The following is a 16,461-nucleotide window of genomic DNA, read 5'->3' on the forward strand; positions in this document are numbered from 1 at the left end:
GAATTGTCCACACAATTCCATCTTACTTATAGGAAAGCGAGGTACATAGGTTGATTAGTAACTTGTTCTACCATTCAAGAGTGTTCAGATGGTGAAGAATTTCAAAATGGTAAGTATCCCCCAAAAATAATAGTTATATATTAAAGAGTGAATTATTCTAAAAAATGGATTTAAAAAATATCAATTATTTATTGTAAGAAATATGTTGGTTATTTAGAATGCTCATGTTTGTAGTGAGAAACATTAATTTACAAAAACAAAAACTCTTATATATATATATATATATATATATATATATATATATATATATATATATATATATATATATCTGTGTGTGTGGATTTATATTATGAAAATTATCTTCACATCTCTCTCTCTCTTCCTCTCCATATTCTCCTTCCCTCATGGAAAAGGAGGGAGAGAGAGGGGTGGAAGAGAGAAGGGTAGTGAGGGTGGGAGTTAGAGAGGGGTGGAAGAGAGAAGGGTACCGTGGGTGGGAGTTAGAGAGGGGTAGTGATCAAGATAGGATCAACATGCTATTTTTCATACATATTGATGTATGAAAAATATAAAAGTACAAAAGGATAGAGAGAAAATAAAAATAATCCTCATAAACCATAAGACACTGTGATATGATCTAGGAAATGATTTTAGGAGAAAACCCAACTGGAAGGTAAGACTTCCTTTCTCTCTCTTTCTTTGAATTTAAAATGGTTCAAATACAAAGGAGTAAGGCCCATGGTCCATTGGATGATTCAAAATACAAACCATCTCTATTTTTCCCTCTCTTTATGCACTCTAAGTTACTTTCTCAGCTATGGAATACAATACACTAGAACATAATTGAACCCCTTTCCTCGTTTGTGGTCCATTTATAACACAAATTGATAGTATACTCTTGGTTAACTTTTTACTCCTTCAATAACTTGATGCATAATCTGCTATGAGTATTCCACTAGATAGTTTGTCATGACATATTTGATAAAAATAAATTGAAAAATCCGAATCTATACTATGCGGGTTAATCTTTCCTTATATTTCTAGATTATTAAGTTATTATGTTCTTCTTAAGTATGAAAAATATACAGATTCATAAATAGTGAACATATTAAAAAAAATTACTCATAGGGCACAAGACCCCAAGATATGATCTAAGAAATCTATTTGAGACAAAGCCTAGATGGAAGGTGAGGTTATTTTACTCTCTCTTTCTCTAAATGGAAAATGGTGAAAATACAAATGAGTGAGACATATGGCCCATAGGATGATACAAAACACACACCATTTATATTTTTCCCTCTTTTGTTTGAATCTCAACTACTTTTCTCAAATATGCAACAAAATGTAGTAGAATAGAATCAAATCCATTTTCCTCATAGTGGCCCAATTATAACATAAATTGATGGCCTATTAGTGGTTAAGATTTAACTCCGTAAACTCTTAAGTAGAGTTACAATATTAACCCGTATAGGGTGTTATTCATGATATTCATGTGGTTGGTCCCTTCTCCATGAGGAGTGAGGTTAGAGTGGCATTCTCTCAAATCATGATGGTCAAAAGAGGAAGTTCAACTTTCAAGGGGAAAAATCTTGCAAACATAAATTTTTCTCATGAATTTCTCATTCCATTTGAAGGGTATCTGAATGAAGATAAATTCCATAGGGTCTTGTGCAAAAGAGAGTTTTCTGACCCCCCCAAAAATTAGGAAATTCCTCAAACTTCCGTTTGAAGGTTTAGAACTCCAATTCTCCAAAGCGTGACATGCTAGAAAAAATGGTTCTCTGAGATATTTCCTCCATTTTTTCTAATCTAAAAGCATCATTATGGATGAAAACTAATATAATGATCCAATGTGAATCATACCTCTCCCCATTTTCGGAGGATTTTCGTCGGCAAAATCTTTTACTAAATGAGGTGAAGAATTTTTTGTAGGTTTTAACCCCGTAGATAATTACCTGCATGCGAATTCTAAAACACAGAAAATAAGCAATAGTGAGAGCATAGAACATAAAACTAATATATATAGAGATTTTCCCCTGGCTCACAAAACCAGGACTACGAGATTGATTTTCCATTATGTTCCTTTCAATGTTACAATACATATATATACATGCTGAAGCATCCAATACCATGGACCGAAAACCATCGCGCCCAAAACCATATTCGAAAACCATGCACAAAACCATAGGTAGGTCCGCCCACCTAATATAGGGTCCAAAAAAAAAATTCCTCGGGGCCTTGCCCCAGACCCCATAGAGGGGGGCTAACTACCCCCCTCAAACCCCCTGTCACCCCCTCGCTACGCATCGGTGCAATGAAGGGGGGGCTCCACCCCCCTCTAACCCCTCGATTTAGTTAGGGGAGGTAGTCGTGGAAAGAATATAACACAACCCAACATTCTCCCACTTGTTGTTTTCTTTGCACAGGGGGCCACATGAGAGCTTAGTCATTTATCTAGCCCCACAATACCCATTGTTTCTCTACACCAAGAGAACTTCTGAAAGCTCATAGATTTTTTCAATGCATCTGGAGTATTCTTTAAAGTGTCCACCTTAACAGCAACACCTTTTTTCCTTCTATCATATCCCTCACAAAGTGATACTGAACATCAATATGCTTTGTCTTTGAATGGTAAGCAGGGTTCTTTGCCAAGAAAATTGCACGTTGGCTGCCACACTCTATCCTTATTGATCCCTGTACTAACCCCATACTTGAACACAATCTATGCAACCAAACTACTTCCTTGCTTTCATGAGTGGTTGCCATGTATTCTGCCTCTATAGTTGATAGTGCCATTACAAATTGTTTCTTACTCATCCAATTGACTGCACATGACAAATAGGTTAAATGCATACCCATTTATAGATCCTTTTTTATCTAGATCTCTAGCCAGGTCTGCATCAACAAAGCTACGAATATCCAAAACTCTATCTAATCCTGGTCTTCCTTGGTAGCACAAACCATAATCACTAGTGTCACTCAAATACTTGAAAACCCGCTTCACTATTGCCCAATGCTCCTTCCCTGGTTTTGACATAAACTTGATCAATACTCCTATTGCATGTGCAATGTCTAGTATAGTACAGACCATTGCATACATCAAGCTATCGACTGCACTTGAATATGGAGCATGGGACATGTCATCTTCTTCTTCTTGTGTCTTGGGACATTGTTTAGCAGATAAATTTACACATATATGAATAGGAACCTTCACTGGCTTACTATCCTACATATTAAACCTCTGCAGTATTGTCTCGACATACTTCCTGTAGTTTAACCAGAGCTTTCTCTTTTCCCGATCTCTTTTAGTTTCCATGCCCAAAATATAGTTTGCAGCACCAAGATATTTCATGTCGAATTTGTAGGACAATTGGGTCTTCAAATCTTGGATAATTTCTTTGTCATTTCCAACCGGCAACATATCATCCACATACAAGACCAAATAAATAACATGATCACCAATTAATTTAAAATACACACAATGATCACCTTTGCTTCTGGTGAAGCCAAGTCCCTGTATAAATGTATCAAATTTTTGATACCACATCCTTGGTGACTATTTAACCCATACAAAGACTTCTTTAACTTGCATACCAGTTCTTTCTTATGCTTCACGACAAAACCTTCAGGTTGCTTCATGTAGATCTCTTCTTCTAGGTCCACATGAAGAAATTTTGTCTTCGCATACATCTGTTCTACCTCAAAATCAAAAGCAACAACAATAGATAACAATAATCTAATAGAATCTACCTTGGCAACATGAGAAAAAATATCACCAAAATCAATTCCCGATACCTAGGAATAACCTTTTTCTACCAATCGAGCTTTGTATTTCTCCACCTTTCCTTCTTCATTTGTCTTCTTCTTGAACACCCATTTCTTGCCAATGGGTTTCCTTCCAGTCAACAAATCCACCAAATCCCAAGCCTCATTTTTGTCCAAAGTTGTCATTTCATCAACCATGGCTTCTTTCCAGAGTTTTCCATCCTATGAATCTATTACTTCCTTCACAGTTCTAGGATCATCATCAGTAATAGATAAAGAAAAATTTGAACAGAAAGTAGATGGACTACACCCTTTTGGCTTCCTTTTTTCTTGAACTGATCTTCTCACAACCAGAGTTTGTGGCTCTTCATCTTTTCATTCCTCTTCTGATGTAGAGTCTGATTCTTCTTCCTTTATCTCAAACTCTATCTTTTCAGGTTCCTTCTATGGGACTTCATGTTTAATAAAATCTTTCACCTCTCTGAACACCACATTTTGGCTATACACAACATTCATTTTTACTGGGTTCCAAATATTATAACCTTTTAAACCATCATTATACCCAATAAAAATGCACTTTTCAGATTTACTATCAAACTTCGTTCTTTTCTCCTTTGGAACATATGTACATATGCATCACATCCAAATACCCTCAAATGTGAAGGAGAGAGTTTCTTACCAGTCCATACCTCTTGTGGAGTCTTATCCTCCAACACTAATGAAGGTGATCTGTTGACTAGGTAACATGTTCTCTCCACTGCCTCTACCCAGAATTCTTGTCCTAACCCAATACCACTGAGCATGCTTCTTGCCCTTTCCATTAACATATTGTTCATTCTTTATGAAACTCCATTTTGCTAAAGTGTGTATGGAGTAGTATTCTGTCATGCTATACCACACTTCTTACAGAATTCTTTAAATTCCTTCATGCAAAACTCTCCACCATTATCTATCCTCAGCACCTTTATCTTCTTCTCTGTCTGGTTTTCCACCAGAGCTTGAAATTATTTAAACCTATCAAAGACTTCAGATTTCTTCTTGAGGAAATATATCCATGTATTCCTTAAGAAGTCATCTATAAATGATACATAGTACACATACTTACCCAGTGATGGAACCTTCACAAGGACTCTAAACACATCACTATGCACAAGCTCTAATATCTGTTTTTCCCTCTTACCACTAGAGGGGAAACTCACTCGATTCTACTTCCCATATATGCAATTTTCACAGAAATCAAAATCCAGGGAGCTATTAGTCATACCTTCTACCATACCTTTACCATAAAGTATTCGAAGGCCCTTCTCTCCAATATGTCTAAGCCTTTGGTGTCATTGCATGGTCTGTGCTCCCCAAACCATCTTACATGTATCTTTTTTGAACACTGCTTTTACACCTACATCATCCAACTTGCTTACAAAAATTAGATTTCTGGCTAATGCAGGAATATGCAAAACGCCTAGAAGCGTACTAATCCTTCCACCTTGCAACTTCAACTTTACTTTTCTGCAACCAATGATTCTAACCTTCCTATCATCCCCAAAGAAGACATCACCACCATAATATTTATCATACTTGTAGAACCACTCTCTATGGGGAGTGAAGTGAAAGGATGCACCTAAGTCAATCAACCATGCCTCATGATCTACATGTGTACTTGAAGAAGCTAAGTACACATCCCCACCTTCATCTGAGGTGGTTTTTGCCTCTATAGAAGAAGCATCATTAGATCCCTTTCCTTTGTCAGTAGCTTTAGATTTACAGTCCTTTTTGTAGTGCCCTTCCTTTCCACATTTCCAGCACACCTTTACAGGTTTTCCTGGAGATTTAAATCTCCCTCTAGATTAAGATCTCCCACTCGATGACTTACTTTTGTTTCTGTTCTGGGACCGTCCTAATACAGACAAGGCATCACCATTCTTCCTCTCCATATTTTTCTGTCTCATCTCCTCCATGAGCAAGGATTAAACTATTCCATTAAACTACAAGGCAGTTGCATTGCTACCTATTGCAATAACTAGATTGTCCCATGAATATGGTAGAGAACACAACAAACTGATGCACTTATCTTCATCTGAAATTTTAATATCAACATATAATAACTGACTTACCACAATATTAAATGCGTTTAGATTCTTTGTCACCGAGTCTCCATATTTCATCCTCAGGTTATACATCTTTTTTTGTAGGAATAGTTTACTCACAAGAGACTTAGACTGGTACAAAGTCCCTAACGCTTCCCCTAATACATTCAACAATACTAAATCTGAGACACACAATTGTATTGTTCTCTTTGCCTTTCGATCCAACTTGTTTCATTCTTCATCAGACACTCATGTTGGTTTAGTACCCAGATCTACTGTGATCCACTAATCTTTATCCACCAACAGATCCTCCAACTTGATTTTTCACAACTCAAAACTCTGACCATTAAATTTCTCGATCTCTATCTTTCCATTGCTCACCATCTTCTTTCACCACCATAATCTATTCCCCAGATCTCCCACTGAATAGGTTCTATCATAGGCCCGAGTGAAACCCCTCATCAACAAAGGCATCCCCTTGAAGCCAAAATAGATCCGATACCAAATGTAAGTTTTAGCCCTGTACAGAAATTACTTGCATATGAATTCTAAAACACAGAAAATAAACAATAGCAAGAGAATAACACATAAAACAAATATACATAGATATTTTCCCTTGGATCCCAAAACCAGGACTACCAGATTGATTTTTCATTATGTTCCTTTCAATGTTACAATACATATACATACATGCCAAAGCATCCAATACCATGGACCGAAAACCATCACGCCCAAAACCATGTGTGAAAACCATGCACAAAACCATAGGTAGGTTCGCCCACCTAATATAAGGTCCAAAAAAAAATTTCCTCGGGGCGCTTCCCCAAACCCCGTAGAGGGGGGCTAATCGCCCCCCTCAAACCCCCTGTGACCCCCTGCTATGCATTGATGCAATGAAGGGGCGACTCTGGCCCCCCTCTAACCGCCCCGTTTAGCTAAAGGAGCTAGTCGTGGAAAGAACATAACACAACCCAACTATTTTTCCTCTGCCTTTGTGTTGGAGTACCATTTATCCTTGTTTGGAAGTTTTCCTTTCAACCCAATTTACTAAAGGTCATGCTACTGCTACCTTGTAGTTATATACCTCTTCTGTAAAATTGTATCATCTGTCAATTATGCTTTAACAACTGGTGTTGAATCCTCTACACAATGTAGGACTTGTTCCTCTATAGTTTATCATTGAATGCTCATAGATTTATAGATTTTCGACATTCACTACTAAGGAAATTCACATGCATTCCACTAGATTGAGTCTATAGGTATTATCTTCCACCTTTTCCATTATCTCAAAGGACCATATCACATAACTTTGATTTTTCACTAGAATTCAGTAGTCTGTCCTTGTTCAACTGTAGCCATACTCTATCTCCCACTCTAAATGACTTATCTATTCTATGTTAATCATGCATGGCCTTGTATTTTTCCTACGACTTTTTTCAATGTCTCATATACCTATAGATGGATTTTCCTAATCTTCTCAAAAAAAAATCTACCATTAAGGCATCCTCTGCAACATCTTCCTCACTTCTCCTTGTTGTCCATATGCAATGTCTAAAGGTGAGGGTGTAAACTGTCAAAAAAAAGTTTCAAATGGGGACTTTCTAATAGAAGTGTGGATTGCTCTATTATAAGAGTGCTATATATACACAATAGTTTCATTTGACACTTTGAATGATTCTAATTCTAACCCATGAAAAATTGCACCAAATTCCTATTGACTACTCCTTTTCTCCATCCATATGTGCATAGAATGTTCTATAACTCTTCAAATTTGTGTCCATTTTCTCCCATATTGTAGTGTGAAATTCACCTAGAAATCTTGTGTCCTTTTTTGAAATGATTCTCCTTGGGACTCGAAAGTGCATCCATTCCTATATAAGGAACAAGTTTCTTTATTTTTTCCATTGTTGGTGGTTTTATAGGGCATGAGAATACACAACTTACTAAAATTATCAACTACCAAGAACAAATAGTCATGTCCCTTCCTTGTTGTTTATAAAGATCCCACAAATTCCATGAAAATTCTTTCCCAAGGAAGAGTGGGTATAGATAAGGGATGGCATAGGGTGGTGCGGACTATGTGGAAGAGGTAAAAAGGATTTGGGATCCATTTTTGAAGGATTCAAGGTAAGGGAGATAGGGTTTAATGCATTAGGGACTAAGAGTCGTGGTTGGAGATAGGATCTAAGGTTATTGGATAGGAAACTATGGGATATATGATGAAGGGGGAACAAACCTAGGCATAAATGAAATGTAGGTTCCTAGAGGTAGGAACAAGCCTTAGGGTAGAGGGGTAGAGAATGATTCAGGTCATAGGATAAATGGGATAGGGAAGGAATAGGGTAGTATGATAGAGGTTTTAGGGTTGGAATAAGGCCCTTGGATAGAGGGTCTAAGCATAAAGTTGATGAGGTCCCCCTCTCTCTTTCCTCCTAACTACCCTTCCCTTCCTTTCTCTTTCCCCTGCTTCCTCACCCTTTTTTCTCTCTCTTGTACTTTCTTTTCCTCCCTTCCTCCTTCTCTCCCCACTCTCTTTCTCTCATTCTCTCCTTCCTCCCTTTCCCTCTCTCTCATACATGATCACTCTATATCTCTCCCTCACTCTCTCTTTCTAAATTCCCAAGTCTACCCTTTCTCACCCTTTCTCCCTTCACCCCCATCTCTCTCTCCCTTGCCTTGACACTAATTTTCTCTTCCCTCTCCCCTCCTCTCTCTCCAAAATGGTCGTGATTCATTTTCCAACATATTATCTTGTGTTTTCTCTTTTCAATGAATTTTGAATAACCTAAAATGGACCTTCCATTCAAAGGTTATATAACTAATTTCAAAATATGATATCTTTGAAAAGTTTGATGTTATAGATTATCTTGCTAAACAAACTTCCACTTGATGTGATTATAAAATCTTTTTAAAATACAAAAATGAAAATTTGACTTATTTTAACTTAATATATCTTCTCTAAAATATCATGTGGTTGACTAAATTTAAATATGTCAAATAAAAGACTATAATAACTTTATGAAAACTTGTTAAGCGAAATTATATAAACTACCACATGTCCAATATTCAAATCTGATTTTGAAAATTCAATATGAAATACCATGTTTTGTACTTTCCTAAATATAAATATTGACACTCAATTTCTATATTTGTTAGGTTAATTTCTATATTTGTTAGGTTTGTTTTTCTTAGAACAACATTTTGAGAATAGTCGACAACAATAACTTCCATATCTTATATTTATAAACTTATATTAAAATAGAATGTAAATTTTTAACACTAGTATTTCAGTATGTATCCTCAAGTTCCCAAACTATTCATTGCCTACTTTTTTCTAGAAAAATGTTTTTGGGAAAGATTAGATTGCCAAGTCGAGTAATATTATGGTAGGATACCAATTATTATGAAGCAATTCTTTATCGAAATGTTCAAACCTTCGAATTTAATGGAAATGTTTAAGCCTTCAAATTGTTGAGAAGACGGATTAAAATATTTATTGTTGATGCATCTCATTCAAATTTATTATACTTTATTATAATTTATTTTAAATAATGGTAGTTTATTCTAGGTGGTTAGGTTTTTTTTTTGGATAAAAAAGATAATGAGTCAGCAGGTAGGGATAGTAGTAAAAATAGTTATTTTCACTGTTTGTTTAACCACTAAATTATGATAAATTTTCCCACTTAAAAACAATAACTATTTAAAACTCAAACCATCTTTTTACATTAAAAAAATCCTAATTATAATCCAATCATAAATACAATTAATTTTTGTACTCAATGCACTCTTCACAAAATAATATAAATCAATGAAATAATCGAAGGAGGTGGTGAGGTGATCAAGGAGGTTGTTGACAGTGAAATAGGTCAATGTAATAATCGAAGTTAAATAAATCACAAAATGTGCAGGAGGTTGTCTACATTGAAATAAAGTCAAAGCAATAATTCAATTATACGATATTGAGATGGGTAATCACCAAAAATGAAAAACTCAAGAGTGTAATATTAGACATCACTACGGGCGTTGAAAATATATTTTACACATGCATTACACTGAGATTCTAGCAGATCCGTTATCGTGAAAATATTTCCAATGCTGATCTCCTTCCGCTCCGACTTCGGCTTTCCATCCTGTCGATCAATAAATATGGCGTCTAATTGCATAACCCACACTGCACTGCCTTTGTTTCGAGCAACAAGATGCCCTCTTCTTTTTTGCTTTGTGCAGATACAATGAGTTTTCGTTTACTGTGTATTCTGATCGTTATATCGTATGGATATGGAGCATATGTGCGGCCTCCTCCTCGTTCAACATTATCAGTTGCTGTCACCAACATCTCCTCAACATCTCCTCAACAGGTAAGATTAGATCAATATCGTAAACGTTATTTGCATTAAATGTTGAGAAAACATTTATGGTTTCGCCTTTGTTTTGCAGGTTCATATTTCTCTTTCAGGGAGGAATCATATGAGAATCTCTTGGGTGACAAAGGATGACGCTGTAAGCTCGATAGTTCAGTATGGAACCTCTCGTGGAAAATACACATTTTCTGCAGAAGGGGAAAAGACTAAATATAGTTATCTTTTTTACAAATCTGCAAACATCCACAACGTTGTAATTGGACCGCTTGCAGCTAGTACTGTCTATTATTATCGCTGCGGAGGTCATGGTCCAGAGTTTTCCTTCAAAACACCACCAGCCGAGCTTCCTATAGCGTTTGCAGTTGCGGGTGAGTCTCAGCAAAACCCATTATCTCCAAACATACAGCATCCATTTTAATCTTATATGATTGGTATTATTTTTGGCATGCATGAAAACTTTGGTAAACTGTGTATTTTGTTTGATGATGCGTGGAGGTTGGAGGTAAACACTTCACCCATTAGTCAAGCTTTATATCTCTGAAGATGGGCTAAGCGTTGATCTTTCAAACAAAATATATATAATTTACTGGAAATTAATAATATATATTTTGTTTTAAAAAAATTGATAATGTGCTACTTTTGGGGTAAACACTTCACTTATCAATCAAGCTTCATATCCCTAAACTAAGTAAAGTGTTAACCCTAAACGGCAGACACATTATCGAACAAAAAACAAAGTTTACCGAACTTTTCAACAAGATCATGATTGTTTCCACTGGTTGTATAATCTACCCCATCATTAATTCCCCACTGGGCTCTCTGGGTATGTTGTGCAGGAGACCTAGGACAAACGGGATGGACAAATACCACCCTAGCGCATGTGGGACATATGAAATACGATGTGTTACTTTTGCCCGGCGATCTTTCATATGCTGATAGAGTCCAACATCTATGGGATTCCTTCGGCAGGATTGTAGAGCCATTGGCCAGCTCCAGACCATGGATGGTCACCGAAGGAAATCATGAGGTGGAGAAGAGACTGTTCTTCGTTGAGCCATTCATAGCCTATAATGCACGATGGAAAATGCCATATAAAGAAAGTGGTTCCCCTTCGAACCTCTATTATTCCTTTGAAGTTGCAGGAGCACATATACTTATGCTGGGCTCCTACGCAGACTATGGGGTGGATTCCCACCAATACAAATGGCTTAAGGTAGGAAAAGATTTCACAAATTTTCTCATAATTGGTTTCCATAGGGTTAATTGCTAGCACATATTAGTGAACTTCTAAACACCCAATTGCATAACAAAGCAATTTTTTCTACACTGAATACTAATAAATATCGTACACTTCATGCTTTAATGGGCCCCTTTACCATTAAATAGTCCGAAAGGAATGAAGGTTCGTTTTTTTTTTCTGAAATCAGGGCGACCTATCCCGAGTGAACAGGAAGCTGACTCCTTGGCTTATTGCTCTGATCCATGCACCCTGGTATAACACAAATACCGCTCATCAGGGTGAGGGTGATGACATGAAGGAAGCCATGGAACAAGTGCTTCATGATGCAAAAGTGGACATTGTTTTTGCTGGCCATGTTCATGCTTATGAACGTTTTGTAAGTTCCAATCACAAATTCCTTTAATCTACTGCAAAAGTATTGGTTCTTCTAAAACCCTAATTGTTTGGTGATGGGCTGACCATGCAATGAATGTTTCAGACGCGAGTATATAAGGACGAAGCCAATCCATGTGGATCTGTGCATATCACTATAGGAGACGGGGGGAATCGAGAAGGCCTTGCTTTAGTGTATTAATCCTTTTAATTTAGATTAACATTTTATTGGAAGCATATAGAGCTTAAAAAACAGTAATTAATTATCGGCCTAGTTTTGCAATTGAATTGGAAAAGAATAATCGCTGAGGGCAGAAACTAATGAATTATTCTGAAATGAGAACAGGTACAAGATACCGCAATCTCCTTTGTCATTATTTCGTGAAGCAAGTTTTGGACACGGTGAATTTGTGATCTACAACGCAACGCATGCACATTGGACATGGCACCGTAACCAGGATGACTACGCAGTTGTTTCCGATGAGGTTTGGATTCATAGCCTTGCTAGTGGTTCTAACAGCTGTTGAGCAGCAGATATTTGGTGTATATCCTCTCTCAAAGAAAGTTGACAGAAAATGAGAGGAAAACTGATTTCAAAAGTATAGCATTTAAGACGGGATAAACAGTTGGCATTTCGAGAAGGGATCTATTTATATCTATGCATGAATAGATCATTTAATGGAATAATTGTAATAAGCAATCTCTTATTAGAGGTTTTCCTTTTGTGGCCTGCTCCACGGGGAATTTTTCTACCCTGTTCTTGCTATCCTCATGTGAAATTATCTCGCAAGGTATAATAATGATGAGTCTGTCTTTTCTTCTTTGGTTTATCAGATGTTTTTTAACTTTTTAATTTTTTGGGATTTTTTTTTAAATGATAAAATTTGAATTTTTTTTTAATAATTTTTATAATATTAAATTTTTCAAAATGGAGATTTCTGTTGACTTTTTTGAACCCTTTTAAACCCTTAATGAGGTTCATTAGGAGGGAAGTTGAATAGGGAGATCAACAAATTATATAGCTATATTACATATATAATAGTAAATTCAAAGTCATAAAGAATAAAAAATGTTAAAAATATATTTGGTCAAAATTATTATATTTATTATTATTTTTGTCTAATAAATAGAAAAATAATTAGATAAAAATATAAGAAAAATAATAATTTATAAACTATAAAATATAAATAAGAAATGTTATTATAATAAAAAAATAAAATAATTATAATTGGTTAATTTAGCTATTTATCTTTCCCTTAATAATGAATCTCAAAAGAATTCTAAAAACTTATAATATGACCATAAAAAATAAAATAATTATTATTTGTTGATTTAACTATTCATCTTTCTTCTAATAATAAATCTCAATAAAATTCAAAAAAATCTAATATAATTTATCAATTTTTTTGTTTTAATATTAAATATATTTAAATACATTTTAGACCATTACAATTTATAATTAAAAAAAAACAATATATAAATACATTTCCGAAAATAACAAACATATAAACAACCTTCTGATATTGTTTTTGATATACCCAAAGCAATAGAATTAGCTTAGCTAATTTTGCTCATCACTTTTTCCCAGACGCAGAGATTTGAAACTTGGAATTTTGTTAATCCCTGTTCAACTTTTTCGTAGACGCGGAAATTTGAAATTTGGGAATCAAATTTTGAAGTTGAGCCGCCACCTTTGATTTTTAATATACACATTAAATTAAATTAAATTATATTTATTATATGAATTTTGTATTTATACGTAAGTACATAATAAATATGAAATGTATAATTATATTTAAAAAAAATAAATTTTTATTTAGCAAAATTAGAAAGATTTTATATTGGACAAAATCAAATAAAACTTTATAGGTATATATCTTACAAAATAGACCCAACCAAAATCAAAATTTACATATCATATTAATACTAATTGATAATATGGGTCTTTATTGTGTATTCTACAACGAAACTATGTCAATGATCTATCATTCCTTTAGCCGAGTGCATTTAAAATAAAAATAAAATATACTCTAATTAAAAAAATGTCCATTATAATAAAAACAAAAACAAAAACAAATACGCATATCATTTGATATGTGATAAAAATATTTCACTTTTACTCTACAAGACACAAATAAAATATCTCGATATATATGTTAAGCAACTTAATTTTATATTAATCTTAAATAAAAGTAAAAAAAAAAAAGAAAGCTTATATTTGCTTATAAATAATAAACCTATGAACTAAATAAACTTTTTGAATATCAATATTAACTAATATATATATGTTTGTTTGTTTGTTTGTTGACCACAGTAACATATTTCAACATTTCAATTAGAGGGAGATGTGTAGTTCATTGAATTTTTAATATAAAATTTATATTTAAAAAATATTAATAACATTTAAAATATTCAAAGTAAGTCATAAACAAACTATTTCATCATGCAAGATAAGCAATATTACCATGTATTTTTCCTACTCGGGCAACTCAATTAGCTATTGCCATGTTATGACTTATTGTGTAAACTAAGAAATCCAAGGTTCAAATTCCCCAAAGTAACCGGGTCTAGGAGAGGAGGACTTTCCTAGGCCCCATAGATATAGTGGTACCCATAGGAATCAACCTCATGTCATGCGAGTAGGATCCCAAACTAGTTGTCAATTCTTTGGCACGGAAAAAGAAGAATTAATATTAACATGTATTTAAAAATGTTAACACCTAGTCATTGGGATTGGGTGAATACATGTAAAATAGTGTAAATAGAAAATAAGGAGAGATGGAATATGAAGAGACACTGGGAGATGAAGCCCAAGAGTCTTTCCCTCCATGTATATATCTATGATCAACCTTAATGAAAAATCATGTTTCAGTTTGAGGAGTTACCTCCTAGCCTGACATGGTACCAGAGCTAAACCCCAAATTAACCATTTTGTATTGTAACTCCTACCATTGTCCTCATTTTTCTCCCTGCCATTATTCTTTGTCCCTTTGTCTCTCTACCTGAATTTAGAGCCTTAGAGCTACATTGAGGTAAATTTGTTGTTGCACTGAGGATGATAAGGCCATGGTCTCAATATGATGTTGAATCAAACCTCTTCCGTTCAACTCGAGAGCCGACACTGTCTATATAATCTGGTATGCGAAGACTGTAATCTTGTCTGCTTATTGTGCAGTTGTCAGTGATACTCTTCTTGTCGTTCAGAGTATCCAACCGCTTAACTCTCGTGCTATGGAAGACGAGTATTACGATATTAATTGGAACCCCATTTCGAAGGAGACGTTCCTGTTACTCCTTCTGGTGTTGCGGTCCCGATGTCTTCCTCCAACATGGATGAGATGAACCCCATCTCTGGTGAAGAGACCTTTATGGAAAGTGGTGAAATCCATATACCTATGGAGACTTCACCCTTCCATGTCACCTCTCTTGTTATCATGTTGCCTTTACGCTATAATTCTTTGGCTAATATCATGAGCTCTAGATCTCCCCTTACGAGTTCCATGTGGTCTCGCACCGTCACTCCGACCTCAGAACCTTTTACACCTCAGATTCACAATGTGACTGTCACATCTGTCCCGACGATTCCGACTGTTTGTGTGGCTTCTTTAGCCCCCGTTGTCAGTTTCGTCACTACATCTTTAGTCGTGACCATTATTGTTGGACTTTCAGCTGGTCCTCCAAGTAGTGGCCCGTCGGCATCCACATCTAGAGTTGTTAATCCTACCCTTAGTGCCCCGCCTTCTTCTAGTTCCATTCCAGCAGGGGGGGCATATGATTAGTATTTCCAAGCTCTTCAAAGTCTGGATCCACAAAATTCATTTCATTACTATGATTCTCGAGGAGCCCATATTTATGACCCCAGACCCATGCCATCTCAACCTGCGGTTGAGGTTTTAGTTCCGTTATCTGTTGCTTGGGGTACCACTAGTTATCATGGTGGCCAAGCACAACCTTCAATGTTTCAAGGTCCACCCTATCAAGGTCATCCATCTTATGGGCAGCCGTCTCATGGACAACCGTATTACAGGCAACCTTATCCAGGGCAATTTGTTGGCACACAAGGACAACCGTTCCTGAGACAACCTTCAACCCTCAGTGGTTCCTCTTTCACATACTTCGGGCAACCTTTTGGAAACCCAGGACAACCTTACATTCAACAGAGCCAACCTGGTGCCCAGAAAGGTCACCCCTTTGGACAAGTCGGTCAGCCTCACATCCAGCTAGGCCAACCCATTGTCCAGCCTAGTCAACCTTCTAGATAAATTTGTCAACCTCAAATCCAACAAGGCCAACCAATTTTTTGGCCTTCTCAACCATCTGGTCAGTCAGGACAACCTTTGGTTGTGCAAGGTCAACCTAATACCCAGAAAGCTTAACCTTCTGGGAAAATGGGTCAACCTCAATCTCATCCAGGTCAACCTTCTAGCCAGATGGCTCAGCCTCAGTTTTCCTAAGGAAATCCATTTAGGTCTGCTCAAATGGGCACTCAAACGCTCGTTGCTTCTCAAGCTCCAGCTAGTTTTCAGCCCCAGTGCAGGCTCCAGACCCAATCTGATCTTCAAACTCGCATTAGGTTCCAAACCCAACCTGCTTATCAAATGCAGCCTGGTCCCTAGGCTCAGTTCGGAACCCAACCACC

The 16,461-nt window shown here is 36.0% G+C and overlaps 1 protein-coding gene across 1 annotated transcript; it reads left to right on the forward strand.

Annotated features, from left to right (window-relative positions):
* The first annotated feature begins 10,081 nt into the window (after positions 1-10,081).
* Positions 10,082-12,349, forward strand: LOC149220276 (purple acid phosphatase 18-like). The gene is made up of 6 exons (XM_089382777.1): positions 10,082-10,207; positions 10,287-10,578; positions 11,047-11,423; positions 11,638-11,826; positions 11,929-12,017; positions 12,169-12,349. The coding sequence occupies exons 1-6, from the start codon at positions 10,082-10,084 to the stop codon at positions 12,347-12,349; spliced, it is 1,254 nt and encodes a 417-aa protein (XP_089238903.1).
* The last annotated feature ends 4,112 nt before the right edge of the window (positions 12,350-16,461 follow it).

This window comes from Pinus tabuliformis, chromosome Q (genome assembly GCF_031772625.1).
Source record: "Pinus tabuliformis cultivar Carrire ecotype Pingquan chromosome Q, CPIR1, whole genome shotgun sequence".
Classification (NCBI taxonomy): domain Eukaryota; kingdom Viridiplantae; phylum Streptophyta; class Pinopsida; order Pinales; family Pinaceae; genus Pinus; species Pinus tabuliformis.

Coding starts and splice junctions, on each gene's coding strand:
- LOC149220276 (XM_089382777.1), top strand. CDS start 10,082: ATGAGTTTTCGTTTACTGTGTATTCTGATCGTTATATCGTATGGATAT. Junction 10,579..11,046: donor TATAGCGTTTGCAGTTGCGG/GTGAGTCTCAGC, acceptor TATGTTGTGCAG/GAGACCTAGGACAAACGGGA. Junction 11,424..11,637: donor ACCAATACAAATGGCTTAAG/GTAGGAAAAGAT, acceptor TTCTGAAATCAG/GGCGACCTATCCCGAGTGAA.